Source organism: Carassius carassius, chromosome 36, assembly GCF_963082965.1.
Source record: "Carassius carassius chromosome 36, fCarCar2.1, whole genome shotgun sequence".
Classification (NCBI taxonomy): domain Eukaryota; kingdom Metazoa; phylum Chordata; class Actinopteri; order Cypriniformes; family Cyprinidae; genus Carassius; species Carassius carassius.
In genome coordinates this window covers 18,074,691-18,102,194 of record NC_081790.1, presented here as the reverse complement: position 1 = coordinate 18,102,194, position 27,504 = coordinate 18,074,691, and the positions used below count along the sequence as shown (strand labels likewise).

General features: G+C 39.0%; 3 protein-coding genes across 6 annotated transcripts in view; 2 read left to right on the top strand and 1 right to left on the bottom strand.

The window, feature by feature from the left end:
* The window catches only part of LOC132117357 (methionine adenosyltransferase 2 subunit beta-like), a 6,893-nt gene extending 43 nt beyond the window's left edge, over window positions 1-6,850 (top strand). Inside the window, exons 1-7 of one of the 4 annotated variants that reach the window (XM_059526604.1) lie at window positions 1-111; window positions 2,857-3,051; window positions 3,120-3,234; window positions 3,317-3,463; window positions 5,456-5,649; window positions 5,838-5,951; window positions 6,215-6,850. The exon at window positions 1-111 is cut by the window's left edge and continues 43 nt beyond it. In XM_059526604.1, coding sequence (XP_059382587.1) covers window positions 82-111; window positions 2,857-3,051; window positions 3,120-3,234; window positions 3,317-3,463; window positions 5,456-5,649; window positions 5,838-5,951; window positions 6,215-6,391 — 972 coding nt within the window. In that variant the 5' untranslated portion in view covers window positions 1-81 and the 3' untranslated portion in view covers window positions 6,392-6,850. Of the gene's footprint in view, window positions 112-590; window positions 892-2,856; window positions 3,052-3,119; window positions 3,235-3,316; window positions 3,464-5,452; window positions 5,650-5,837; window positions 5,952-6,214 lie in introns of those variants that run through there. The other 3 variants (XM_059526603.1, XM_059526602.1, XM_059526601.1) reach the window with 3 other exon arrangements.
* Window positions 6,851-9,853: 3,003 nt separating this feature from the next.
* LOC132116753 (cysteine-rich and transmembrane domain-containing protein 1-like) lies at window positions 9,854-10,837 on the top strand. Its single transcript, XM_059525625.1, has 2 exons — window positions 9,854-10,202; window positions 10,314-10,837. Exons 1-2 carry the CDS (start codon window positions 9,860-9,862, stop codon window positions 10,418-10,420), a joined length of 450 nt encoding a protein of 149 aa, XP_059381608.1. The 5' UTR covers window positions 9,854-9,859; the 3' UTR covers window positions 10,421-10,837.
* A 1,768-nt stretch (window positions 10,838-12,605) lies between these two features.
* The window catches only part of LOC132117355 (teneurin-2-like), a 154,269-nt gene continuing 139,370 nt past the window's right edge, over window positions 12,606-27,504 (bottom strand). The window contains exons 16-28 of the mRNA XM_059526599.1: window positions 27,144-27,411; window positions 26,650-26,793; window positions 25,414-25,666; window positions 24,855-24,875; window positions 24,359-24,591; window positions 23,388-23,542; window positions 21,391-22,265; window positions 20,056-20,231; window positions 18,399-18,634; window positions 17,616-17,912; window positions 15,894-17,514; window positions 15,638-15,768; window positions 12,606-14,418 (exon numbers count right to left, since the gene is read on the bottom strand). Coding sequence (XP_059382582.1) covers window positions 13,681-14,418; window positions 15,638-15,768; window positions 15,894-17,514; window positions 17,616-17,912; window positions 18,399-18,634; window positions 20,056-20,231; window positions 21,391-22,265; window positions 23,388-23,542; window positions 24,359-24,591; window positions 24,855-24,875; window positions 25,414-25,666; window positions 26,650-26,793; window positions 27,144-27,411 — 5,148 coding nt within the window. The 3' untranslated portion in view covers window positions 12,606-13,680. The remainder of the gene's footprint in view (window positions 14,419-15,637; window positions 15,769-15,893; window positions 17,515-17,615; window positions 17,913-18,398; window positions 18,635-20,055; window positions 20,232-21,390; window positions 22,266-23,387; window positions 23,543-24,358; window positions 24,592-24,854; window positions 24,876-25,413; window positions 25,667-26,649; window positions 26,794-27,143; window positions 27,412-27,504) is intronic.

Genomic DNA, 27,504 nt, shown 5'->3' with positions numbered 1-27,504 from the left:
ACCATTGGTACTGCAGAACAAGGACTTGGAAACACATTTTTATGCTAAAGGCTTCATACTACACCTGCATGTAATCCAAATATGCCTGGTTTTAACTACGGGGATTATCAGGTAAATTTTACATGGATTTATGTGGCATGTGATCTAATGTAGCCTCAATATACGTTTAGAGATTTACAGATTTCATCTGCACCTCGGTATGAAGCTAATAAAGCAGTTAATTCTGTTCTTTGGTAAATGTATTATTCTAACGACGTTTATATTATAGAAATCTATGTTTCAGGGTGAAAACTAAATATATACGATTTCAAGTTGTTTGGAAATGTTTTATGACCATTAGCTTTGTATCGCCGGATTTGGCTCTATTTTGGCAACTCATTCGCATTCCGCCGTCAATCTATTTTAAAGTTTTACTTCTACAGAGTGTTTCAGTATTCTGTAATTATTCCTATTACATATTAATTTACGATTATGCCGATATTTATACTGATGACAGTCTTAGATGCTGGAACATAAACGGCTGACGCGAACTAAAGCGAAACTCAGCCGCATAGAAACTGCGCAAAAATGCGCAGCTATGATGCGCTAGAACACTTGTCTTGTTTTGGCCAAAAGCCGTTGTTTACACTGCAAGGATGGCATAGAGATTCGCTAATCTGCAGAACATAAACAGGCGTCAGACTAACGTGCATATGTTCTAGCGATCATAACGGACACGGGCCTATTTTGACAGCACGAGCCACCCGTTACAAGAGGGTTTAAGGATTGAGTGGCGCATTAGAAATAGAGGTCTCTCCTCCAAGATATGATAACAATAGCCACACTGAAATGAGTATCAGAGATAAAGAGCTTAAGATACATTTCAAACCAGGGCACGTTGAGCTTGTTCAGGTAAGTTAAGATTGTTGGTTAATTTCTAAGGAAGCACTATCATGGTATACAAGCCGAAGCAACTTTAATTCAGACGAATGCCTCATAACCAAAGGCGACCTATTCGGTATCATTTTCTGGTTTAACGTTAATACAGAAATAAAGACAAATCGTGTGTTATCGTTATGGCATATTTTCAGTTCAGTTGTGATGAAAAGATGAACGCAGCTGATGATGCTTGCATGATTGTTTACCAGTAATAAGCAATATGAGTACTACCTAAAAAAATATTCTGATTGTGTGATTCATTTAATTTTTATTTAGGGCTCATCAAAAACTCTAGACTGGTGTGTACACAGTGCCATTTAAGCCCTCTGTCGGTTAATTATATTAACCAGTTTCCTTTTAAGTGTCTAGGTACAAGTCAGTTGATTTCGAGTTGCAGAACAAATTCAACTTCAAGTCAGTAAAATGGAATTAAAAACGCATGTCTGTCTAGTGCAAAAATATCACCTATGCCAACAACTTGTGTAAATGGATTGTGTACATCTATAATGAGAGAACTTTCTACAACAAAACAACCGGTCCAACCCAGCTGTAGTTCCACTAAATGTCCTGAGGGTGGCGCTTCAGCCACTAATAAACACCCGAGTGCTGCAGCTTCAGCATCGACTGCATTGAAAAATTTCGAGTGTCAGCTTGTGAGGCTGCAGATTTCAAATATTTGCAAATTGTGTAATTTATGAATGCAAATTTTGTATTAAAAAGGTTCTTTGCTTTTTTGTTTTAGAGGATTAGCTGACTGAGGAAGGTTATAGTGGAGTGTACTCACGTATGAGGCTTTGAAAGCTGTTTAAATACCAATGTAATTTTCTAAGGCCATTTCAAATTGTCTATATCACCATAAACTCGGTGAAGAACTTGTACTCTAACAACCATATAATATAAACAAAATTACTTACTTTCGTTACAAATATAAATCCTCTAACGTTAACTGTATAACGTTACTTGGACTGAAAAGTGGAATTTCTTCTAAGAATAAAAATCTTTACACTGCTAATTTCAATTACCAGGACAACGTCTTTATAAAAAAAAAAAATATTAAATATAAGTTACCTCACACAATGAAATAAGTGACTCTCGAACATCTGAGGTAAACCGTAAATGCGCTCTAGTATCATGTACTCCGCTTAAAGTCTTAAACTTTAACTTCAGTAGTACAGTTCATCAACAGGACAAAAGCTAGATACTTATTAACATCACAAGAACGTTATAATATCTTACCTTTCTTCGCTTCTTTTGATGTTTAAAGTCGTCACGGTAAACCCAATCACTCATCAACACTGGATTTTTCCATCAGTTGTCATTAAACCCCGCGAACTGATATCGTCTACCAATGATGTTGTAGGGGCGTGTCCAGATTCTGCGAGGGACGACTCTTATTGGTTTTTAGATTGTCAATCACATCTCGGACATGATATCGTTTTATCAATTATTTAAAATAAATGATAATAATAAAATAAAACAAAACATCTCGTAGACATAACGATCATGTGTTTTATAATATACATCCAATGGATGGATACAATAATCAATTATTAAGAAGATATGCTATTCAGACAAATTGCATCTGTTTTCTACTACAAACATATAGATTGCATACAATGCTCTTCTATGTTATAAAATGGCTTCCATGAATTTTTTTTTCCAGCAGTTATAAATTGAGAAAACATGCCACTCACCCAGATTGCTGCATCTGAAAAGCATTTGTTGTCTACTACAAACATAAACATATATATAATATATATATATATATATATATATATATATATATATATAATTCACATACATTCTAAACCGTAAACTTCTAAAGACATTATCTAAATGTTAATTTAACATCTGACATCTTGGATAAAAAATGTGAACATCATATCTCAGCTATGTATGCATACTACTAGGGTATGTTTACTTGGTTCTGATATTTAGGATGAAGTCTACACTCCATACCGGCGCGTTCTTGTAACTGGTGCAACAGGGCTTCTGGGCCATGCTGTTTACAAGGAGTTCAAGAACAATGACTGGGATGCTTTGGGATGTGGCTACAACCGTGCCCAGCCTTGTTTCCTGAAGTGTAATCTCCTGGATGACGATGCAGTGCGAGGGGTCATTCAGGGGTTTCAGGTAACTCAACTTTTAACTTTTTTTGGGATGTCTGATGTGTTAAAAGTATAAATTTTTTTGAATGTCAGCCTCATGTCATTGTGCACTGTGCTGCTGAGAGGAGGCCAGATGTGGTGGAGCATCACACTGAAGAAGCCATGAACCTGAATGTGCATGCATGTTCTACTCTGGCCAAAGAATCAGGTTAGTAGAGTGACAAATCTGTGTTAGATACAGTTGAAAAAAGAACTAACTCATTAAAGTTCTCCATAAATATTTTCCACAGATGGCATCTTCCTCATCTATATCAGCACAGATTACGTTTTTGATGGACGTAATCCTCCCTATGGAGAAAACGATGCCCCTAATCCTTTGAACTTGTATGGGAAGTCCAAGCTAGAAGGTGAAAGGGAGATTCTCAGACACTGCCCAGGTATATTGTTTTTCAACCACATCTGAAAGGATCTAAATGGTTAGTTATGCCTTAACTGCAAAAGGGAAGTACTATGGGAAGTCGTGGCCTAGTGGTTAGAGAGTTTGACTTCTAACCATAGGGTTGTGGGTTCGAGTCTCTGGTCGGCAATACCACCACTGAGGTGCCCTTGAGCAATGCACCAAACCTCCAACTGCTCCCTGGGCACCGCAGCATAAATGGCACCGTGTGTGTGTGTTCACTGCTGAGTGTGTTCACTTTGGATGGGTTAAATGCAGAGAACGAATTCTGAGTATGGGTCACCATACTTGGCTGTATGTCACTTCACTTCAAAAGAAATATATTTAACAATGTAAAGCCTGACCTAAGGAACTGTTCATTGATTCATAACAGAAATTAAAAAAAAGTTGGCATGTGTATTTTTTTAATAGGATTTTTGACGAGGACTCATATGGTATGATATAGGACAATATGGAACCCATTCTTAAGGAAAAATGCCTCAATTTTATTTAAAGGCCCAAACTGATCAAAATATGAAGTTTGGTGCAGATATTATTTATTTGAGTAAGAGGGAATTCCGATATCTTGTAGTGTAAATCAGAAGGATCTTTAACATCAAGCAGACAACTTTGATATTATTGCTTCAGTTGTCACTTTTTGTCTCCCAATAATATGTCATAATAAGATAATTTAAAAAAAATAACTTTATTGTGGAGGCAAAACATAATGCAATGCAGTACAAAGTTGATTGAGAGATATATAAATAAACATCAGTAAAGCTTTCACAACCAAATGATGTACAGTACAGACCAAAAGTTTGGACACACCTTCTCATTCAAAGAGTTTTCTTTATTTTCATGACTATGTTAATTGTAGATTCACACTGAAGGCATCAAAACTATGAATTAACACATGTGGAATTATATATGGAATTATTTACATAACAAAAAAGTGTGAAACAACTGAAAATACGTCACATTCTAGGTTCTTCAAAGTAGCCACCTTTTGCTTTGATTACTGCTTTGCACACTCTTGGCATTCTCTTGATGAGCTTCAAGAGGTAGTCACCTGAAATGGTCTTCCAACAGTCTTGAAGGAGTTCCCCGAGAGATGCTTAGCACTTGTTAGGCCTTTTGCCTTCTGTCTGCGGTCAAGCTCACCCCTAAACCATCTCGATTGGGTTCAGGTCCGTTGACTGTGGAGGCCAGGTCATCTGGCGCAGCACCCCATCACTCTCCTTCTTGGTCAAATAGCCCTTGATGCCTTCAGTGTGACTCTACAATTTTCATAGTCATGAAAATAAAGAAAACTCTTTGAATTAGAAGGTGTGTCCAAACATTTCGTCTGTACTGTATGTACTACAACCTTACATTTATTAGAATTATACTAATAAATACCTTCAAAAAAGTATAAACTTTTAATCAGATGACAGTAGGCATGTAGCAGATTGTGTACAACAGGTTTTTTGCAAATCGAATAACATAACCAATTATAGAGTTAAGCCTACTACTATACAGTATTAGGAGAGCATAAAATAAGGTGACCAAACCTGCCTTTTTCCCAGGACACGTCCTGGCCTGGATTTCTATATTGCCTAAAATATCCATGTTTTGGCTTTGTTTGCGCTGCTCAGACCAATTGTTGTATGACAAAGTGCCGTGACTTTGATGTCATACTCCAATCGGTCTGCTCAGTGCTGCTTCAAGTCGGACACTAATATGTACACATATTTGCATCGATTTGATCGTTCTCTGTAGATCCCACCTTCTAACGCACCACGATTGGTAAATAACAAACAATGTCTAAATGTAACTGGTCATTGTGTCATTAAGTATGAAAACCGGAATCCAAAGCCAAAAACTGGATATTTTAGGCAGTATAGAAATCCTGGCCAGGATGTGTCCTGGGAAAATGGCACGTTTGGTCACCCTAGCATAAAAGGTATATTCCCTTTAAAAACAATCTCTGTTCTCTGTCTATTGCTCCAAGCAGGCGCGGCTGTACTACGAGTGCCCATTCTGTTTGGAGAGGTGGAGAAGGTTGAAGAGAGCGCAGTGACCATGTTGTGGGACCGTGTTCAGGAGGGAGCCGAGAGCTGCACCATAGACCACTGTCAGCAACGCTTCCCCACTTATACTAATGATGTGGCACGTGTCTGCCGGAACATGGCTGAGAGAGCCCTTCAGGTGAGTCGTTTGGTGTATACTTCATAGCAGGGGTGTCAAGCTCAGTTTAGGTCAAGAGCTGGATTGAAATAAGTCACTTGCGTGGTGACCCCGTGTAGAGAATGTATGCATGATATATGATCTACTTGAGCTAGTTAAGTCTAGAACCAACTTGACTTTTCAATACAGCATGTTTCTGTTGCCCCCAGGATCCATCACTGCGTGGAATCTTCCATTACTCTGCCAAAGAACAGATGACCAAATATGAGATGGCCTTTGCAATAGCAGATGCTTTCAACCTGCCCAGCAGTCATCTAATACCTGTGAGTGAACAAAAAGCTGAAAGGATGCCCTAAATATATCCTCTGTCCTTCCTACAGTCTGTATATACAGTGCATTCCTTACCCTTGCCTGTAACCACATGCATATTATAGCTATATGTAGAATGTGGTCTGTTCATGTAAACATGCTGCCTTCTAGTTTAAGAATTTTTTTTTTACTTCACATTTTTTCTCCTAAATTTAGTTTTGATATTATCCATTTGGATTTATTTTGGCATTAACCTGGTATATGTATGTGCGTGTAGATGACAGAGCAGCCTGCTGGAGCAGGAGCCCAAAGGCCTCAAAATGCCCAGTTAGAGTGCTCACGTCTGGAGCTCCTCGGTCTGAGTGCGGAACCCACCCCTTTCAAGACTGCCATTCAGGACAGCCTCTGGCCCTTCCAGCATGACAAACGATGGAGGCAGACTGTCTTTCATTAAGGCAACAGCTCTATCCCAACCTCCAGAAGAAAACAGGGCCACACTCTTTAAATGTTTAGCATTTCAGTATTTCACTGAAGCACAAATCCTATTTCACAGTCCTGAATGAAAACCGGTCCATGCTTTTTACAAGTCCAGCAGCTTTGTTTGATGTTCAAGAATACATCTGTTATAGCCAACAGGTGTTTCGCCTTTATGTGTTTTGCGCGAATTGCACTGTGGTTTACTAAGTCTGGCCTTGACTGTACTTTGTGTTTCTTTCCTAACTGTATTACTTTATGTAAATGACAAGCTGAAGACTTGTATGTTTGATAAAAGAACAGATGATATCCTCAGTTTCTGCTGTTCCCTCTTTTTCCCTTAAAAAAATACAAATAAAAAATCTGACATTTACTTGATGAAAGAGTGCAATAGGATTGAAGCACAAGGAAGGTTGATAAAATCAAGCCTTTATAACCTGTGCATTTATTTTATGTTTTTAATGTAGGCCTACTTTTTATTACTTTTTATAGTTATATAATAAACTGCATACTTTATGACATAAGGGTCATTTCAAGATAGATAAGGCTACAAACACTTGGAGATAACCACAGCTGTTTTAACATGATATTACTTTGTTCTGAAGGCACAGCATCAAGATATTGTGGCTTAAAAGGTATGCCAGTAACACTGCCTCATTATCACTGGATAAACATAATTCTGTAAATGATGAAGGAACTAAAGTTGGTTTTTGTAAGATCCCTTTAACCAACAAAAACCAGTCCCCTAATTGCATAGTTTCTGGTATTACTAGCTACTACAAATTCTGTAAGGTTTTGTTTTATTCGGTTGGTTTAGGTTTATATATATATATATATATATATATATATCTGTGTGTGTGTGTGTGTGTGTGTGTGTGTGTGTGTGTGTGTAAGTGTGTGATATCTTGTAATATCGTACAAAATGAAACATTTTATAAACTTGTGTTAGCAAAGCTCGTGACACTTGTGCGGTGGTGGTGACGTGTTCTCATAGAGGCGGGGTCACTGGGTTACGCTGCACGCGCCGCTGTATAGCGGTCAGCTGATAATACCGGGAGTAACTTGCCAATGGGAGTCCGCGCACCGCTGTCTACGTGACATCACCGCGTCCGTTCTGACCGAATCAAGAAGCGTTATTTTGTTCGTGGTATCAGCTTCAGCGGTTTACGGCCGACTTCAGCGACGAAAAAATAAAACAACAAAACACTGAAATACAGTAACAGAGCGAATAAACTCGTTTTTTCTTTCAAAGGTAAGGAAATAACACTTCTCTGGCCTTTTTTATGAAAATGTATTAAGTAATAAATAAAATATTTCTTTCTATATATTATTTAGTCTTTTCAGATAGCGAATATGTTTGTTGATCCTGTCAAACATTGACTAGGCTACTGAACGGCAGGATTGGTCTTCAGGGTCTCAGCGTCCCTCCATTTTCTTCTAAACATAGTATGGCGTACAAACAAATGTATTTTTGTCTTTCTTCATGATGATATGACGCTGTTCTATTATTATAGTCATGGAAGATATAACGTATTTCATGAGTATTCAAGTTTTTGTGTTTGTAGTGTAAACTGCTGTGTTTTCAGAATGTGTCGCACATTTATTCGCGTGGGCGCGTGAGATCCTGACCTTTGTTTGGGAGCAGGTGAACAGTCGTCTTCTTGTTGTGAATGAATTAGATCCACAGCAGTCGCCTGATTCTCATTATTACTGCAGTTTCTGTAACACTATGCTTCATTCAGTTTCCGAAAGTGAGGCTTGTTAATATACAGGTCAAACACAATAAACGTACTTGAGACATTTCATCATTCTTCTGTCAGAGTCAGCTTATTTCAATTGGTGTGTCTTAGTTTAGATTGTTATTGGTCACCTTTATTTATATAGCGCTTTAAACAAAATACATTGCGTCAAAGCAACTGAACAACATTCATTAGGAAAACAGTGTCAATAATGCAAAAATGATAGTTAAAGGCAGTTCATCATTGGATTCAGTTATGTCATCTCTGTTCAGTTAAATAGTGTCTGTGCATTATCAGTGTACTGTGCTCCTTCTGATATTTTGATTAGTCATTTCCCCTTTAATTATCGGAGTGAGTGAGTGAAATGTTTTCTCTAACTTTGTGCACATAAAAATATCTAAAAATAATAGTCTGTTTTCTGTTTTAGTCTTCTTCCTGGAGGCTGCTAGAACACACTTTAAAACGTGTAATACATGTTAAGTGGATATGTTCCTGTTCAATTCTACATTTTATGGGGTTTCAAAGCATTAGTTAAACATACAGTAATGAATTATGATTTACTGACAATATATTGTCTGGATTCACATCAGTTGTTTTTAGCCGAAACAAAGCTCTGTTGAAAGTGGATTCGCTGTGTGAATTAATCATTTCATTCAGGATTTTCTGTGTTGTTTAAGCAATGTCTTGCCAACTTGTTCCATTAAGATCCACTAAGTTAATAATTTACCATCTCTGACTCAAGAGAGCTGACTTCAGGCTAGATCAGATACTCTCAGTTCACTCTTTGATGTCTTAAGTATATTTGTCAGAGCTGAATATTCCTGTTCATGTGGCTTGATATTCAATGATCATTTAAAGCTGTGTTTTTGGCCCATGTGCTCTGTGATATTTAGACATAATGTGATGCATCTACTGATTCAGATCAGTGTATCATATTTAATGGAGTAAAGAGACTGCCTCTCATTTTCAGTATATTTTTCTCTACATGCAATGTCTAAAATGATGTGACTGAAATATCCATATTATTGTACTTTTGTTCCTTAATAGCCTCATTGTGTTTTTTAAATATGTAGTTGAAGTCTACTGGTTAATGTACACTTTTATCTCTTGAATACTATGCTACGTATCAAAGCAAAAATCTTAACCAGGGGTGCATCAGGTAACCTCAGTCAAAACTATAGGGTGGTCCAGGGTGGGAACAAAATATCAAAATTGAAAAGTGAATCCCGTTGCAAAATACAAAATACTTTGTATGTTTACAGAATATGGTATATACTATAAAAGTTTGGGGTATGTGTGATTTTCTTCTTTTTTTTTTGAGAATTTTTTTCAGCAAGTAGGTATACCAATTCATCAATATAATTGATCAAAAGTGACAGTAAAGACATTTATATTTATAATATAGCTTAAACTGTATAACGTTACAATTTTTTATTAAAATGAATGGTGTTTATCATCCTACACATTTTTTTTACAGTTTTCACAAATATATATATATATATATTGTGAAAACTGTGTATATATATATAGTGTTTTAGTGAACTGTAATAGACCTAACCCTGCTAGATGCATGCATAGACTGTTAAAAACAAACTAAAAAGGATGATTGCACTTAAAATGTAAAAGGTTTTGTAATAACTCTTAACTACGGATTAATACATTTTGTAAGTTAAAGATGACAAGAGAACCAAAGGTTAACTTAATGTCACATGTCTTCATTGCTCTCTCCCAGGTCGCCCCTCATCTGCGGTGTGCAGATGAATTACGAGCAGCCCCCCCCCTACACCGGGCCGGGCCCCACTGCTCCAGGATACCCCCCTCCCACAGCTCCCGGGTACCCTCCTCAAGGATTTCCTCCTCAGGGATACGCTCCTCAGGGATACCCTGCACAGCCGTACCAAGGATATCCTGTCAATACTGACCAGCCCAACCCTGGTTACCCAAGCTACCCTCCTGGACCCCCTGGGTCATACCCGGTCCAGCCGGGATACCAGGCGTACCCACAACAACAGTATGGTGGCCCAGTGTACGGGGAACCTCCTAAGAACACTGGTAAGATCCTTGATTTCCTGTCATATTGAACACATTTTCATTTGGTACATTATTCAGGTTAGATTCAGGTTCTGAACAGTGTTTTTCTCCACCCCTGTGTTTTTTCTCCAGTGTATGTTGTGGAGCAGGGCAGGCGGGATGATTCTGGGGAGCAGGCATGTCTAACTGCATGTTGGACAGCTCTGTGTTGCTGCTGTCTCTGGGACATGTTGACTTAGAATTATAAGGAAACCACCATGAGCCCCTCTTTTATTTGTCAAGTTCTTTCACTCTAACATGTTTCAGTCCTTATTTATGGGTGACTACTGAAAAAGTAATTGAGAAACTAATAGAGTGATGTTTTGGTTGTAGAGTCCATTTCCAGTAGTCCAGCTTGGAGCACCACTTTTTATTCCTTCAATGAAGCACGATACGCACTGAGAGGCTGATTACACACGTCGATCTTATTAAACTGAATGTTTTTATTCTTTCTCTTTTGAAAATAATACAGATGTCATCTTCATTAATGAATGCAAACATTTACATTTTGCTTGTTTATAGACCAGATTTGATAATCAGTTATGGCCTTGAATGTTTGAGCTGTCTTAATGAGTCAGAAAACGTTTGTTTCTATTAAATAAAATGATGTAATTGAGGCTTTTGCTTACTCCAAATGTGCTTTCTGTGTAGTTCCTGCACTACTAACATCAAACTAACACCAAATGGATGTCCAAAATAACGATTTTCAAAGTAATTTTCTGGTTGTGTTGAGTCAGAGTGGCCTATTCAAGATGGTCTGGGCACTCAAAAAAAAAAAACGAATGTTTTGAAAACACTACAGAGCCACAGTGTTTACACTTTCTTTTTTTTTCTTTGTTGAGGAAACTAACTTGTAGTTTCAGCATATTAAACTGATAGGAGGCCATATTTAAATTTTAAAATGTTTTCTTTTTTTTTTACGAACACAATGTCCTTTGCCCCTTTGAAGCAAAAATACTACTCTGAACATATTAAACGCAATTTGAGGGAACAGACCTGAACCTTTGCCACAAAGTATAAAACATTCTACTTCTTATTGGCTAATTTATAATCTGCTTTTTTCTGTTTGCATTTTCAGATAGAAAGTTGATGTGAAATTTTAAATAAAAGAGATCATATTGATTGCGAATACTTTTAGGAATTGTTTGCTGAGCTGCAAATGCATTATTAATGCATTCTTTTTTTTCATTCAAAACACTTCACTGGCTTTTCATCGTCTTCTATTGAGCTCTCCATCCCTCAGATACTACAGATGGCACGGTTTTGCTTACTAACAATTAAGCATGACAAAAATGATCACTGATTGGAATCTAGGAGAGGTTGTTGTTTTAATGTTCATAAATAAAGAGTCTGTAAAGAACCTGTAGACCTTATGGCTTTGCTGGAGCCTTTTTTTTTTACTTATGTAGGTGTGTGTTAAAATACACAGGGTGACCAAACGTCAAGACTCCTCAAGTTCCTGGTAAGAAGAATCTACGAACTGACGACATCCCTTGTTTGTTTTGAGTTTTTCAACATGTACTTACCAGAATCTCGAGAGAAAAGTGCAACGCTCTTGAGTGATCCCTTCCCCCTGCACCAGTGTGCATCACTTCTCTGGAAGTGGTTACAGCGGGTGTAATGCTGCACTGCAACAAGGCTATTTAAAGCAGAACTGTGTTCACTATTTTCTCACTGTCAGCAATGACAGCTACAGCCGGTCTAATCATTGGCCATTCAGTCTAAACCATGGAAATAATAGCAAAACTATTAATGGTTACTATATTGTTTCAATTCAATGGTAGTATTTTTTTTTTTCAAAAGGTCAGAATTCTGTTCATGTCAGTCCATGTCATCCACAGACATCTTTACAAAACACTTCCTGTGTCATTCCAACCCACTGGCCACAGACAATCATGGTTTTGAATTCATTTTTAAATATAATTCTGGATAAGAGAATAACAAGACAAGTCATTGATCTCTGAGGGTTCACAGTGTAGAATTGTTGTGGAACTGCTGAGCTGAGAATAAACTACTATATAGACTTAAATGTAGAACATTATACTTGTACATTTAGACTAAAAAGAATATGTTAGACAGAATACAGTTTTCATGAAACGTTTTTAGATTCATTTTGGCTGATTTAAGTCAAACAGTACAAACAAATCCAGACCAAATCACATTTTAGAAATAAAAAAAGGTTTTCCCAATACAAAAATAGAACCATTTACACTTTAATAACCTTTTTCTTTCGGACTGAAAGATTGGTTGGGATTGAGGTTGTTCTACTGTCTGCTCTTTAGATATTTTCATTAAGTAAACTGTGCAATTAAGAAATATATTTTATGGGAATAATGAAACAATTATTCTGCTCAGCTATAAAGGAAGTCATTCAAATTCAAAAAGTACAAATGCAAATTTTTTATTTTCATAGAATTTCCAAAGAACTTCCTCCACAGGTGTCTGAGTGTGATTATGCTCTATTTAAAGCTCATATCCACACTGACTTACCACATTCAGAAGAGATTCTACACCAAGAAAAAACGGTCAACGGCTGATTTAGCTTTCATAATATTCAAAGAATTCGACCTTAGCGATGAGTCTTGCAATGGATTTTCACACAATGCAGTGATGGAGCCACTTCCTCGGAGAAATGTTCTTAAATTGATACACCCAAACTGTTGAGTCAATGAGAATATTTTACATGTGTAATATGTTTCACAGTTTTAAAAGACTTAAAAAAAAAACTATATATATTACGCTATCATCTGTTTGCACTTGCCAAGTGGAATTTAAATTAATAAAATAATAAAAAACCAAGACAATCAATAATCGCTTACATATTATACAAAATGGTTGGCTCATGTACAGTTTTTGATCAGTGTATCAGCCCCTGTGATTGTCATATATTGCGAACAGAAGAGGACAGACGGTGTGAGCTGATGATTAACACATCCAGCGAAGGCCAGTCAGAAAGCTCAGCTTCACACGGTGCGATTAAAATCTTAATACCGAACACTGCATCGACGTATACCGAAAAAATTCATGAGGAACGAGATTGAAAGTGTCAAGACGCTGACGTTCCTTTGAAGTATGTTCCAGTGTAGTTTCACAAACACGTATGGGAGCAAGTGATGCTGTTTTATTGAGCACTGCGGCATGAGAGTGCGGTGAACTGATTGTGTTTTTCTGTGATGTTTGATATGCAGTCATGAAAAACCAAAGCAGTGAGCCATCACACTATCATCACATGAATGTCCGCCACTCACAGCCAGTCCAAAATGACTAAAAAATATTTAACACTTTCTATAAAGTCAAAAGGTCACTACAAAATTATTGTTCACAAGTGCTTTTTTTCAATATTGAGTCATAGTGTTCTTGCTGTTGGCTGTTGGTTCTCCATTTTTTGGAAACGTCTCTGCAGCGTTCTATTGTTTTTCTCCGTAGGAGACGGTGTGGCATCAGCGACAGCTAAACTCTGTTACCTCCTGCCCATCTCGTTCTGTTTGAGGAACTGGATGTTAGCGCTGCTGTCCGCCAGTTCAGGGTACTGCTCAACGGGGAGCACGTAGTAGCCCTCATAGCCCGCGACCTTCCCCATGGCTAACAGTTGTTGCTTCTCATTTTCAGCCCACACACGTCCTCCTTCCCTGCCTTCGCGCACTTGCTGTTGCTCCCTGGCCCAGGCTCCAGACAGCGCCCTCTGGTGGGCTTGTTCCAGCAGGCGGCTCCGCTCCTTTTCCAGAACCTCCGCTGACAGCCCATACCGGACACTATATGTGAGTTTGGTGGAGTGGATTTCTAAAGTGACACCCCGGCGGGATCGCCCGCTGACCGTCACGTTGATCCCGCTCTCCAGTGTCTTATGGCCGCTGTTGAGACCCAGGGCCAACAGGTCACTGTCAGCCAATCCAAGCTTCACAAAGAAGTGACAGTCTCGTCCATCTATGGTGTAATGCGTGCCGTCCAGGTAGATGGCGTTGCTGAGGATCTGTGATATTTTGCGACTGTCTTCGCTAGCTGAGCTGGACAGGTCTGTTAATACGTGACCATCCTTGATAGCGATCATCATGCCTTTGCCTACAATGGGTGTGCTGGTGCCAAACCAGTAACCGGGCTTGTCGCGCTTGGTGCACCGCTGTTTGTTGAGCCGCCTCCCCTCTAGAACCATAAAGGCCTGGTTATGTCTGTCCACTGAATGCTGAACTCCAGTCAAAAGCTGTAAAACGGGTGAACAGTTAGTGACACTTGATAAAAGTGGTTCAGTGGTAATATGATACATATGGTCACTTTCAATTCTAGGTTGTCTGATTTGAAGGTACAGTATGTGTGAGAGCGTTTCAGACAATTTGACATAAGCCTTTTGTCCCTTTAAACCAGGGGCGTGCTGACTATACAGACATTAAAAATGTTGTTTGAATTTTTTTTTACTTAAAAAAAAAGATTGTTGTAGTTTTTGTCCATTCTATTGCCTTACAAACAAACAATTGGTTTTATGTGATGTATTCTATATTGTTGCTGCAAATTCTGCAGATTTGTCAGGAGGATAATGTTATTTACCTGGCTAACATAAATAAGGTTTTGTTGAAATTATAACACTCACTTCTGTTCTAAAGTTTGAGGTTTTTGACACAATTTATTTGACCAAAAATACAGTAAAATGTTAATGTTGCGAAATACAATTGCAATTTAAAATAACTTTTGATTCTATTTTAAAATGTAATTTATTCCTGATAACAAAGCTGAATTATACCACTTATAAGCTACTACTAAATATTGTAGAAACGTAATTTTCTGTAAAGTTGCTTTGTAACGATTTGTATTGTAAAAAGCGCTATACAAATAAACTTTAATTGAATTGAATTGAATTTTCAGCTATTACTCAAGACTTCAGAAATCATTCTAATATGATGATTTTGTAAAAACTTTTCCTATTATATAACAGTTGCACATGCTTAATATTTTTGTTATCCATGATCAGTTTTTTTGAGTAGTTCAAGTTCAAAGCTTGAACAGCATTTATTTGAAATAGAAGTATTTTGTAACATTATAAATTACTTTAACTTTTTATCAGTTTAATGCTTCATAGGTAAAGAAAAGTATTTATTTCAAGAGAAAATTCTGAACGATGCTGAACCAAAAGTCTTGAATGGTAATGAACATATTTTTAACAAAAACATTTTGCAAATTGTCTTCATAAATGTGTTTAAACATATTTTTGTGAATAACCTTTTTTTTTTTTTTGTAAAGCAAAAAACACTTAAGACTTAAAATGAAAAAAATACTGAGGACATATCTAAAAATACATGGAATATAATCTGATAATTCTAAACATTATGTGGTCAGTGAAAATACTGAATGTAAAGTGGTGAAGCCATTTGCTCAACAAATGTTGACAAACTATTTTAATAGAAAAATGATTGCCAAAACAAACTGACCTGAACATTATCAGAGTCCTCACTGGCAAGTATCTCATAAGGAGGGTCAACAAAATAAAGCGAGTGTCTTGGAAACCCTGGAATGATGTTGCTGAGCTGGAAGCCAAACATAACCAGCCAACTCTTCACATCTGCAAGACAAAACAGAGAAAAAAAATCTTTCACCAGCTGTCACAGGAACCAATGTGAGTCATTTACACATAACCTCTAAGCTCAGCCTATATATACAAAGCAGAACATTTCATCACCCTCTCACCTGTCACATAATTTTTCACATCAATCATATCACTGAGTGGATTATTGTTCTTAAACATATACAGGTTGAACGGAGCTGGTTCTTTGCCTATCTTCGGCCACAATGCATGGTCAGGTGCGATCCATCTTCCTGCCAGCACGTCGTAGTCTCTCTGGGCGAAGTGCACCAGCTTTGTGAGAGGATCATAAAGCCCTCCATGAAAGCCTAATATGAGCTGGAAATCCAGGTTGGAATCATGGTAGATCTCTCCATACGCTGTGTACTGCATCTGCTTGACCATCTGCCCATTGCTGCTGAAGATGGCCAGCGGAGTGCCTACGTTGTCAGAGGCAATGTAGTATTCCTCTCCGCCAGTGACCTCCATAGCAAATAGATGACCCTGCAGGTCATAGTAGAAGGAGGTGATTTCAGCTCTCGAGTGGTTGTAAACATGGGTGACCCGAGTGGGGTAGTTCAAGTCAGCATAGAAGTACTGCTGATGCTCGCCTTCGTTGGTTCTACGGGAGACGCGGCGACCCAAGCCATCGTAGCGGTAGCGGACGCTCCAACCTCCTGCTATGCGGCTGTAGGCTCGCTCGAGAAGACCTTTGGAATTGTACTCAAAGATGTCTGAGCCCCTCTGTGCAAGCATACCATCCTCATCGAGCTGATACTGCATATCGCCGAGTCGCGTGATTCTGTCTCGAAGATCGTAGCGTAGTGGCAGCAGACGGGCGCTGTTACCAGGGTTAAGCAAATGGAGATTGCCATTTAGGTCGTAGCTGTAGCGCCAAGTAGACCAGTCATCAACTTTGACACCAACAAGCTGGCCGTCACCATCATATTCGTAGCGGTACTGTGTGGTATTAGCATATGGACCGATCTTTAGTTCACGTTTAATTACGCGACCCATACTGTCATACTGCACCGTCATCCAATACATCAATGAGCGGAAGATCTCATACTGCACTTCTTTGATGCGACCATGTGCATCAAAATGCTTACTGAGCGTCATCACTGCCGTGGTAATGATTTGGTTGATGTCGTAGTATATGATGCCAAACTTGCCAAAGTGTTCGACTTTACCGGAAATCTCATCGTAGCGGTACAGGTCCACAGGAAGTGGGGTTTCCCCTATTACTGGTTTTATGCTGGCCACCCTGAAACTGTTGTCATGATAGGTGTAGTCAAAACGAGCATTGACCATTCCTTCCTCTGAGAAGCGGTACATCTGTTTGTCCACTAGGGGGCCGAGTTTGCGATAGCGAATGGTGCAAGAGAACCCTCCGCTCTGTAAGTTGACCATTTTAAGCACTCCAGTCGTTTCATCATAGCCAAAGGTAACGGCAGTGGCATCATACAGCACCTCAGAGAGCTTTCCGAGCTTCCCGTACTTGTAGAGCACACGCCGGCCCGTTCCCAGGTAGAATGTAGCGCGTGGACGCCCATCCTCGCTGAAGTCGTGGATAATGGTGGCATTGCTCTCAGGGGGGTTATAGGTGTTGCGAATGAAACCAACAGACACATGGGTGGCCATAGTGTGTCTGGCCATGCTCGGCATAGTGACCGCCGTGAGCCGGCCCGCTGTGTCAAAATCAAAGACGTACTGTTTCTGACTCTGCTGGAGCAGCAACACCATGGACTGTAGAGTGAAAGAGAACGAAAAAAGTGAAAATGTTAAAATTAGTATATTAACACAGTAAGAAAACCAAATCTTTTGTTGTAATCCAAAAGCCAACTCACTTTGTCCATGTAGCTGAAGCTCCAAACTTTCCCATCAACAAAGGTTCGGGACAGGATCCGTCCAAATGTGTCAAACTCGCTTTTCTCGCTCATGCTGCCCCTCTGCAAGCCCACCAACCGGCTGGTGGGTGAATAAGACACATTGACCAGGGCTAAGCTGCTGCTGGGAAGCCAGGTGGCTGGTCGGCCCTGGGCGTCATAGATGATGCGCAGAGTGAACTTGCGGTGGTCATCGTAGATCTTCTCTGTTCTGGTGTTGCGGTCATAGTCAATGGACAGAAGGTTTCTGCTGTGGACCTGCAGGAAAACATTTAACATTTTTAGAAGCTCTAAACAAGGGGTAGGCAAGGTCAGTCCAGGAGTGCTGCTGTCCTGTAGAGTTTAGCTCCAACCCTAATCAAACACAGCTGAACAAGCTAATCAAGGTCTTCAGAATTACTAGGGCTACAGGCAGGTGAGGCTTTTTTTAGGGTTGGAGCTAAACTCTGCAGAACATCGGCACTCCAGGACCGACGTTGCCTACCCCTGCTCTAAACTATCTATTCAAACATCAAAAGTTTGCCGTTTTCTTAGCAAATCTCAAGTGATTGATTGTTTATATTGTCACAGAATGTAAACTATCCAATCGCCCAGCTCTTAACTGCTAAATGAGTTAAAATATTATAAACATTATCATTCTGAATTTCTGTAAGGCTGCTTTGAAACAATGTGTATTGTGAAAAGTGCTTTACAAATAAAATTGACTTTAATTGATAACTTCAATGGTAAATAAAAAAGGCTTACGCGCAACTTCCTGCCAAACACTGTGACCTTGCCCTTGGTCAGCTCTTTTCTCATGCGCCATTCGATAGAGTTGAGGCCGCTATCAGTGGGTAGAGTGATGTTGCGTCTCCCGATGGTCGGGCTCACTGATCCTGCAATGATGTGTGGTTCAGTGTGAAAGCTGATGCCCATTCCATTAGCATAGGACACTCGCAGTGTGCCGTTGTGGTACAACTGATAGCTGTTCCTCACTTGGTCTGTGAAAAGGCAAAAAGAATATAGGTCAGATATCTTTCACATATCATTATGAATGTACACATATACACTACTGCTTAAAAGTTTAATTAAGTGTTTTTTATTTTTTTTAAGAAGTCTCATCAAAAAACTCATCAAGTCTGCATTTATTTGATCAAAAATACAGTAAAAAAAAAAAGAGTCATTTAAAATAATTGTTTTATATCTCGAAGTATTTACAAATGTAAATTAATCCGGTGGTGCAAGGCTGAATTTCTTAGTATCATTACTCCAGTTTTCAGTGTCACATGATCCTTCGGAAATCATTCTAATTAGCTGATTTGGTTCCCAAGAAACATTACATATTATAAACATTAAAACATGTTTTGCTGTTTAATATTTTTGTGAAAACTTTTTTAGGGTTCTTTGTTAATTTTACATTTACATTATAAATGACTGTACTGTAACTGTAAGATTTTTTAAATTAATGCATCCATGCTGAATAAAAGTTTCTTTTTTAATGTTTTTTAAATGATCAAATACATCAATTCTAATACAAGTAAAACCGAAAAAAAATAAATAAAACAAAATCATATATCCTAACATCTACAATCCAGAGAAGTCCAGAGAGATAAAATCATACTGACACCAAACTTTTAAATGGTAGTGAAATGCTTATGTAAATATATAAATATTGTTTCATGGCATTTATGTACATTAACTATTATCTATCTGTGAAGTATGTTTGTAATAGGGCGAGTTAATATGAAGTGTTCCCTAAAACCAGCCTCATTTAATTTAGTATGAAGCATCAGTTCTGATCTGACAGTCTATTGTGCATTAGGGTAAACGCAGCACTGTGGGGCAGATGTGTATAATGCAGCTTTTGGTTATAAAGAAGATTTAGCTTTGGCAAAAAGCAGCACAAACATCTTCAGTTCCATTTACAAGCTATAATTGGATCAGATGCTGTTTTCCACAGAAATGTACCTGGGAAACACAATCATGTACAATTTCAAAGTCATAAAAAAAATCCAAGTGCATTTTGGTACACTGCTAACAAGCAGAAGGCACCCAAAGGGTTGGTTTTCATGTAATTTGTCTTGAGTAAACAGCAAAAGCATACTCTTTACAGGAAGTTACAAGTGAATTGCGTGAGAGAATCCATCAACACATAATCCACTGGATATAAAGAGAAGAGTTTAAGTCTTCTGAAAGAACCCCTAAAGGCAGCCTATGGTAAATTGGAAAATGATGATTTCTCTGCTCTGCTGGACTCTGCACATTCAAACAATGTGGCCTCCCTGTGGGTAGTGAAGAGAAACATCAGCCTACCTGCCTGCTGTGTGTTTTGGTCTTAATGGATGTGGTTTAGAGGGGAAACGGGGGGCATCAGCATGACATCTGGACTGAGATCCGTTCTTTGTGTGTTGTGGGTGTGTACCTTGAACCACAGTGTAGGACGCCTCTACGGACGAGAGATTAGTGATGACTGTGACATCATCATCTCTGTTTGAACTCTCCATGTCAATATTGATGGTCTCCTCCATCTCACGATGCAGACTGGTCACCACACCAGTGGGATAAGTCACGTTGGTTAGACGACCTTCACTGTCATAGCTGAGAAGAAGAGACACAAGACTAAACTCACTAATATGAATATAATAAATAAGCAACACTGTCTTTGCACAATTATTTCTTGAATTAATTTATAATTAATGTTTAATCTTTTCAATAGTTTGAAGCCAGTGTCTTAGTATAAGATTTGTTATATTTTAAATTAGCTTTTATTTGTATTCTCTTTTCAATTTGAGTTTTTTTAGTTTTAATAATTTTGTTATGTGCTTTTGTCATTTTGATTAGTTTTTTTTTTTAATCTTCCTATATACCTTTATTTCAGTTTAATTTCAGTGATTGTAGTACCTAAACTTCAACCAGCAACCAGGCCTCTTTTTTACGTTTTTCATCTAATATTTTCTTTCAGCTTTTTTAGTTGGCAATTATACACATTCATTGTGTGTTTGTGTTTGTACATATAAAATAAAACACTTTGAAACAACCACAACTGTACATCTATTGAAATGTCTAGAGCAGTTCTATCTTACAGACACTAGATGGCTGCAGGACCAAAGTGATGCTAGTAAAACATCCTCTGCTCTGAGACTAGATGAGGATTCAAGTCAGATGATAACCACAGAGCATAGAAACAAAATAAGTCAAAGTTCATTGCCTATAACAACATCCATGAGACACTGAGGGCAAATTTTTAACAGTTGCACCTTTTACACTGAAAATTTGACCAAAGAAACCTGCATTATATTCTCTATCCAGCTTAACAAAGTACTAAATGTGCTGAAATATCACTAGGTCATTTTAAATTGTCAATATCAATCATTTCAGTGCAAACGAGCCACATTTTATGTAAATTGGGTTAAATATAGATTATTTTATTAGCATTGCCCAATAAACATGGTGTTATTACTACCCACGAAAAAGCAGATGTAAACAGAATTTTATTAAAAAGAGATTTCCCTGCATATTGCAGCAGTTATTCATCAAATAATAACCAAACACATGTCTAGAGATCTAGTGCAGTTATTACCGTTATCGTAAGACAGTTATTCTCATTGAAATTCCCCTGAAACTTTGCGACTAATGAGTTTTTATTTTGTGTGTGTGCGTGAGTGTGATTTGGAGTGTTTTGTATTAATTTCCTTGAGATTTCCAGATTTGCCTTTGTCTCAAAGTTCTATCGTCACACAGCACATTTCATACTCACTTGTAAAAGTTTGTCCATCCGGTCTCATCTGACTTGGCGGCTAAAAGTTCTGTGTTAGTGTAATAACTGAGCTGTGCCACTTCCTGGCTGAGGGCGGACACTGAACGTAGGCTGCCGGCTGGGTCCATTCCCAGCGTTACCACCTGGTTCTCTGGCAACAGCACAAGCCTGATAGAGCCAGACGCCTCCCTCCTCACTCGAAGTGTATTGTTAGAGGCATCGGTAACTGCTGCCAACTCTCCATCCAGCCCGTAGGTAAAGTTATACAGGGCCAAGCCTGTAATGAGGCTAACTGTTTGCCTATGAAGGCCGTCAGGACCAAACAAATATAGCTCCTGTTCCAGAGATGAACCCACTTCATACTGTCCACTTGCTGTGGCATTAGGGCGGTTGCTGCGGATCGAACGTACACGGATATTGTTCAGGTCAGCGATGTACAGGGTACCATCTGGTGACACAGCCAGCGAAGCAGGACAATTGAGGCTGGCATCCGCAGCGTAGCCATCATCTCCTGAGAAACAGTTGCAGTTGACGTCATTCTTGCAGTCGCATTCTGAGGCAGCACCGGCAAGCAGGGAGATCTCGCCACTGGTGCTAACTTGCCGTATGCGGTTGATGCGCTTCTCGTCGGTTTCGGCAATATAAAGCACACCTGTGTGGGAGATGGCGATGGCTGTGGCACTCTCCAAGGCAGAATGAATGGCTAGTTTGCTGAGCGAGTAATCAATGCCAGGGACCTGGCAGTGCATGGGCCGCCCTGCAATAATGCTGACTTGGTGGTTCTCAGAGATACGCAGTATGACATTATTCTCCAGCACATACAGAGAGTTGTCCATAGGATTGATGGCTAGGTCTGTAGGCCACTCCAGACGTACCTGATGTTAAGAAACATTAAACATGAAGAGTACATTAACACAAAAAGGACAATAATTGGGCATGCTGAGCAGTTGTGGTCTTCGAGTGTAAATTTTTGCCCAGTGGGATTGCTTTTGATATCTCCCTTTATCCCTGCGTCTGGTCAAACTTAATCCATTTCCCATTTCTGACAATAGATTTCCTACTGCAATTATTTTTTTTTTTTTATAATGTGTTACAGATTCTTCCGAGTGGAACGAATCTGCAGACCTATGAATTTATTACAGCGATAGACAAATGATGACAGCTGCTTGATTGATAATCCAGTTCCATTGTTTGTCACTGTCAAACGTTAATACCCAAAGAGACACTGTGACAAGCAAATATTGGCGAGCACAAGCTCAAAGACACAAGGATGAAACATGATGAAAAACGCATTTCACGCAAACAGAAATAAACAGGCTGAAATGTGTTTACACAACTGTATTCGACAGTTTATATTAAAGCTTCATGGGGCCTGTAAATTGTAAAAAGAAAACAGTATTCAGTAAGTTACTTGTTAAATTTATTTAGATTAAACAGCCTATTTACTTAGTTCCTGTCCTTTACTGTCCTTTTCACTGTATATTCCATTGTCAAATCCTCTACATTAAAACATCAATGATGACAATCTCAATCAAATGTGTGTGTTTTTTTTATCAATATTAATTTACATAGGGTGCCATCAAACTTGCTCAAAAGAATTTATAATATACCCTGGTAAACAAATGATCTCTCTGACTCTATAAAATAACTTTGATAATTAACAATGTTAATTTTAATGGATTGTTTCTATGTAAGGACACAAAATGTATTGCTTCTGCATTACAAGTGACCTAGACAAATGACAAATGAAGCTGAGCGATTTTCGTATTCATTGAGATTGGTCTGTATGTGATATTCAAGAAGTTAATTTGAACTTGCACACACTGCAGACAAATTCAAATAAGATACTATACATCTATACACATTATATGGCATCTGAGCTAGGCACTTTAGAACAGATTTCAACAACCGTTCATTTATTTTTAGGAGCCTGACCCTCTCTTGATAGACCCTCAACTGAGTGCAAGTGCAAGAGAGTTGAGAAAAGTAATTACAACCTGGCTGACATCCATGCTGGAGTCACAGCTGAGGGGCCTGACTGCAGTCAGGTCATTGGTCTTTATCAGAGTGGAGATAATGCCATTCTGATCCACTTTTCGTATCATGGTAGCATCCACGAAGTACATCAGGCCGCTCTTATCCAATGCAACACCTGCATGAAAGAACCGACAGTGAAGAAACTCAATACTTGTGCTTGATAACATTACAAATTGTATGACTGTAACTATGTAGAAAACATCCACCTGGTATTAAAAAGGACAACTGAGACAGAATTATCTATTGTTGTAATTATCTAATACTTATGGTCATTTTCTTCTTAAACTTCTCGTCAATGTCATTGCAGACTCTCCTAAAGAATAAAACTGCTCCCCAAGTATCTGATTGATTTCCCTCCCATTCCGATATTCCAGAGAGCAAGGTGTTTTTTAAAGGCAAAATAATTAGTAGTCTGTGTGTGTGTGGGAGCAATGATCTGGAAAAGAGTCAGACGCTGTGCCGCTCGACTGATACAGTTTGATTCACGCTGTCATGGTAATCATGTCAGAGTGCGTTTTATTCTGAGATAAGAAGGCAGAGTCGGTCTCTGAGTGCAGTCTGCTAACCTTACGATCTCTCTTTACCTTCTGTGTCATTTATTTTCCTCACATCAGTGGCCATGCTGGGCTTTAAGAACGATGTCTGAGTCTAGAGAATTACAGGTTACTGAGGTTTGTGATAGCATAGAAAATGACAGCGTCTGGTAACTGTCTAAGGGATTAAATGTTGATGCTTTCTAGGTTCATGGAAAATAAAAATGTGCCTCAGTCATAATTGTGAAGCGTCACACCGTGGAAATGATACTTTGTCTTGCGTAAAAGCTAACTGTGAACAAGTTCAGGATGTAGTAAGGTGCAGTACTGTGTGTCATTTCTGCTTCTCCCAAGTCACAGATCGTGAAGAAAACCGGAATATTTCTTAAAAAAAGCACCTCTTGGGCTCATTAGTGTGGCTTCCACTGCCTTGCCTCCATCACCGCAGCGAGCCTCATCGAACGGGACGCACTGCTCTCCCGTCCCCACCACCACCTGAGCGTTATCCAGTAGCGGTCGTGCCCCATTCAGAGAGCGAACGCGGTAGATCTGCCGGGAGTTGGTGTCTGACAGGAACAAGGAACCCGACACCGGATCTACTGCCAAATAGTACTTATGGCTTGGACTGTTGCTATGGAAATAGGGCAAATGGGAGAATGTCTCTTAATAAAATCCTCTGACAAACAGCATGGTTACCTTGGTGAACATGATGAAATGTGAATAGTTCATTGCTGGTAAAGTAATTGGAGCTAAAAAAAGAAAACACTTTGATAGAAAGGGGAAAAAAGATGAAATTCTGCTACAACAAATTTACATTTTTTAGACACATTAGCATGCTATTTAGACATGCACACATGACTACATTTTTTTAGATTCTGCATTTATTTTAATTACCTGTGTCTCAAATCTTTATTTCTTCATGAAGCAGGCGAAGAGAAAATAAAAAAATAATGCATCCGTTAGAATAAATGGTCAAAACATCTTATTGTAAAAGCTATTCCAGTTGTTAAAAACAACATTAAATCAAAACTGAACTTATTTATTGTCATAATAAACGCCATTTGTGTAGCAGTGCAAGATTTATCAATGCATGTCAAGTGTTTATTATCATATTTCATCAAACTGCAATAACTGCTGCCTTTGTGGTCAGTGCCACTGCTCTGACATATTGAGCTGTGGTGCTCATGGGAAACCCTTGATTTCACAAAACAATATCAAATGACAAGTTTGAATTATTATTTATCGTCTTCTGACAGCTTTTCCTGTCAGTGGATCTTGGAATTGAAGCCTCATGCAGTTTTGATTTAAATGTGATTTGATTTAGAACCAACTCCAGACAATTATTATTTTAGCAGACTATTCTGTTCTACTTTATAATGTCTTATATTACAGAGGTGAAATGAATTACAAATACTGTTTTAATGTTGTCAGCTGTGCATCCTATCAGATTTACCTGAGCTCCAGTACAGCTGTGGTATTGAGGGACGGATAGACCCTCCGCACAAAGTTAAGGTCACCCACATACAGGTTACCCTCTCCGTCACAGGCTACGGCCATCGGAGCCAGCAACTTGTTGCCCTCAGCCATCCCACTGCAACTTGGGCAGGAGATGCTGCGTCTTCGGCCATTACCCATAATACTGTTAATGATGGGTGGCTGCTGCTGGGAGAGGAAGATATTCTCACCGCTGCCCTTATGAAGGATGCCTGTGTAAAATAAATCAAACACTGTCACTAAGCGCAACTGCGTGAGATTTCAAACATGACATATTTCTAATGGTCTTTACACACACACATGTGATGTTTAAATGAAAGCATCAATTTCTACAGTGTGACATATTTATTGCATTTCATGATCAATAGTGTGAAACCAGCAGTCATTAAAGACCTCATAATCATCAATAACAAACTAATACATTTGCTGGTCCTGCAAACGCACAGAATTTTACCCTAATACAGTGATGAAATTATGAGCAATGGAAAAGGTGCATAAAAAAGCAATATTACACATAAAGTGTGAATTATTTTATAGGGCACTGCCATCACTGTGTCCTTATTTGATTTTCCACTAGCCAAGCTATAATCACAATAAAATGTTTTTCTTTTAACACGAACCTCCCTATCTCCTATAGCAATTGAATAAGTCTTCAGGAAGGAGAAATTTAGTTGCTGCAAAAGCCTGAAGATAAACAGGTGTGAAAAAGCACAAAGTAACTCCTGTTCTATAATGCTTAATACCAACACATTTCACACAGTGTGAGTCAGTAATGGACATTTTTTTCTTGGAGAAGCTTGTTAAACCATCAGCTGCAGGGATGACCTGTCCCTTGTACATTGTTAAGTGTATTTTACCAAACAAGTGCCTCATAGGAAATACATCCTGGCTCATTGTAATTAGCCTGATCATTCAGGGATTGACAATTCTGGTCCTTGAAGGCCACTGTACAGCAGCATTTTGCTGCATCTATAATCAAACACATCTGTAAAATAAGTCTTCAGGATTACTTGAAACTTACAGAAAGGTGTGTTTGAGTAGAGATAAAGTAGAGACAGGAGCTAAAGTCTAAAGAATAGAAAAGTCCAGGCCAATAGTGTATGCATTTTCCATTGCTGATGTCACTTCCAAGTTCTTCTGCCCTTTCCTAAAGGGTGTATCAACTTCTACATGAATAGGTGTTTCCATATCTTACCGCTGCGGACGTTCAGCATGTGGTGTTTGTCTAGAGACCAACTGCCCAAGTTTGAGGGGTTGAGCTCGTATCCCTCCAGCACAGCTGTCCTCTTCTCCCACAGGATCTGACTGGGACATGTCTCATACTCGTACCCCACAGACACTATAGAGAAAGATTGACAGATGGAAATAGGGACAGGAAAGAAACGTGAAGAATGTAGGGGAAAATGACAGAGAGGGAAGACACTTAGAGGAAGAGCAAAGCTGTGCTATCTTAATTAAACACTCCATCACCAAGCGGGGACATAACAATTCATTAGCTCACAGGAGGAACTTGCCGCTGGCACACACCATAATGGAAGAGAGACATACAGTCTCATTAAACTACAAACTATCTGTGTTTTGGAGCTCAAATTAAGAGAAGACATTGGGGAAAAGACAATAGCATAGACAAGAAACAAGATAACAGTTAAAATACACCTGTTTCCTGACAAGATTCCATACCCCACTTACCCAAAGCCTCGGTCAGGCCGAGGACCCTCTGCCTGTAGGCGTCAGTCTTGTCCCAGATATAAGTGTAAGCCAGGTTAGGAGATGCATGGAACCATTTCTGAAGGAGATGACCCTCCACGGCCACCATCAGGTGCACTTTGGCCAAGCTGAGAGGCACTAGAGCTGGGGTCAGGATCACCCTGAGCAGTGAGAGGTAGCCTGAGGTCCTGGAGCTCAAATAGCAAAGTTTAAGACTGGTGCCGGGAATCTCCACCTGCTCGTGAAGCACCTGGACAGTCAGAGGAAGCGAAAAGTGGGTTAATGGCTTCTCAAAGTGCTAAAAATCAAAAACTCTTGCAGCTGCTGTCAGTCTTTAAAAAGA

What these genes read in the sequence shown, in the direction of transcription:
- LOC132116753 (XM_059525625.1), top strand. Translation starts at nt 9,860, where the DNA reads ATGTCTTCATTGCTCTCTCCCAGGTCGCCCCTCATCTGCGGTGTGCAG. An exon ending in GGAACCTCCTAAGAACACTG is followed by an intron (nt 10,203 to 10,313) that starts GTAAGATCCTTG and finishes TTTTTTCTCCAG; the next exon opens with TGTATGTTGTGGAGCAGGGC.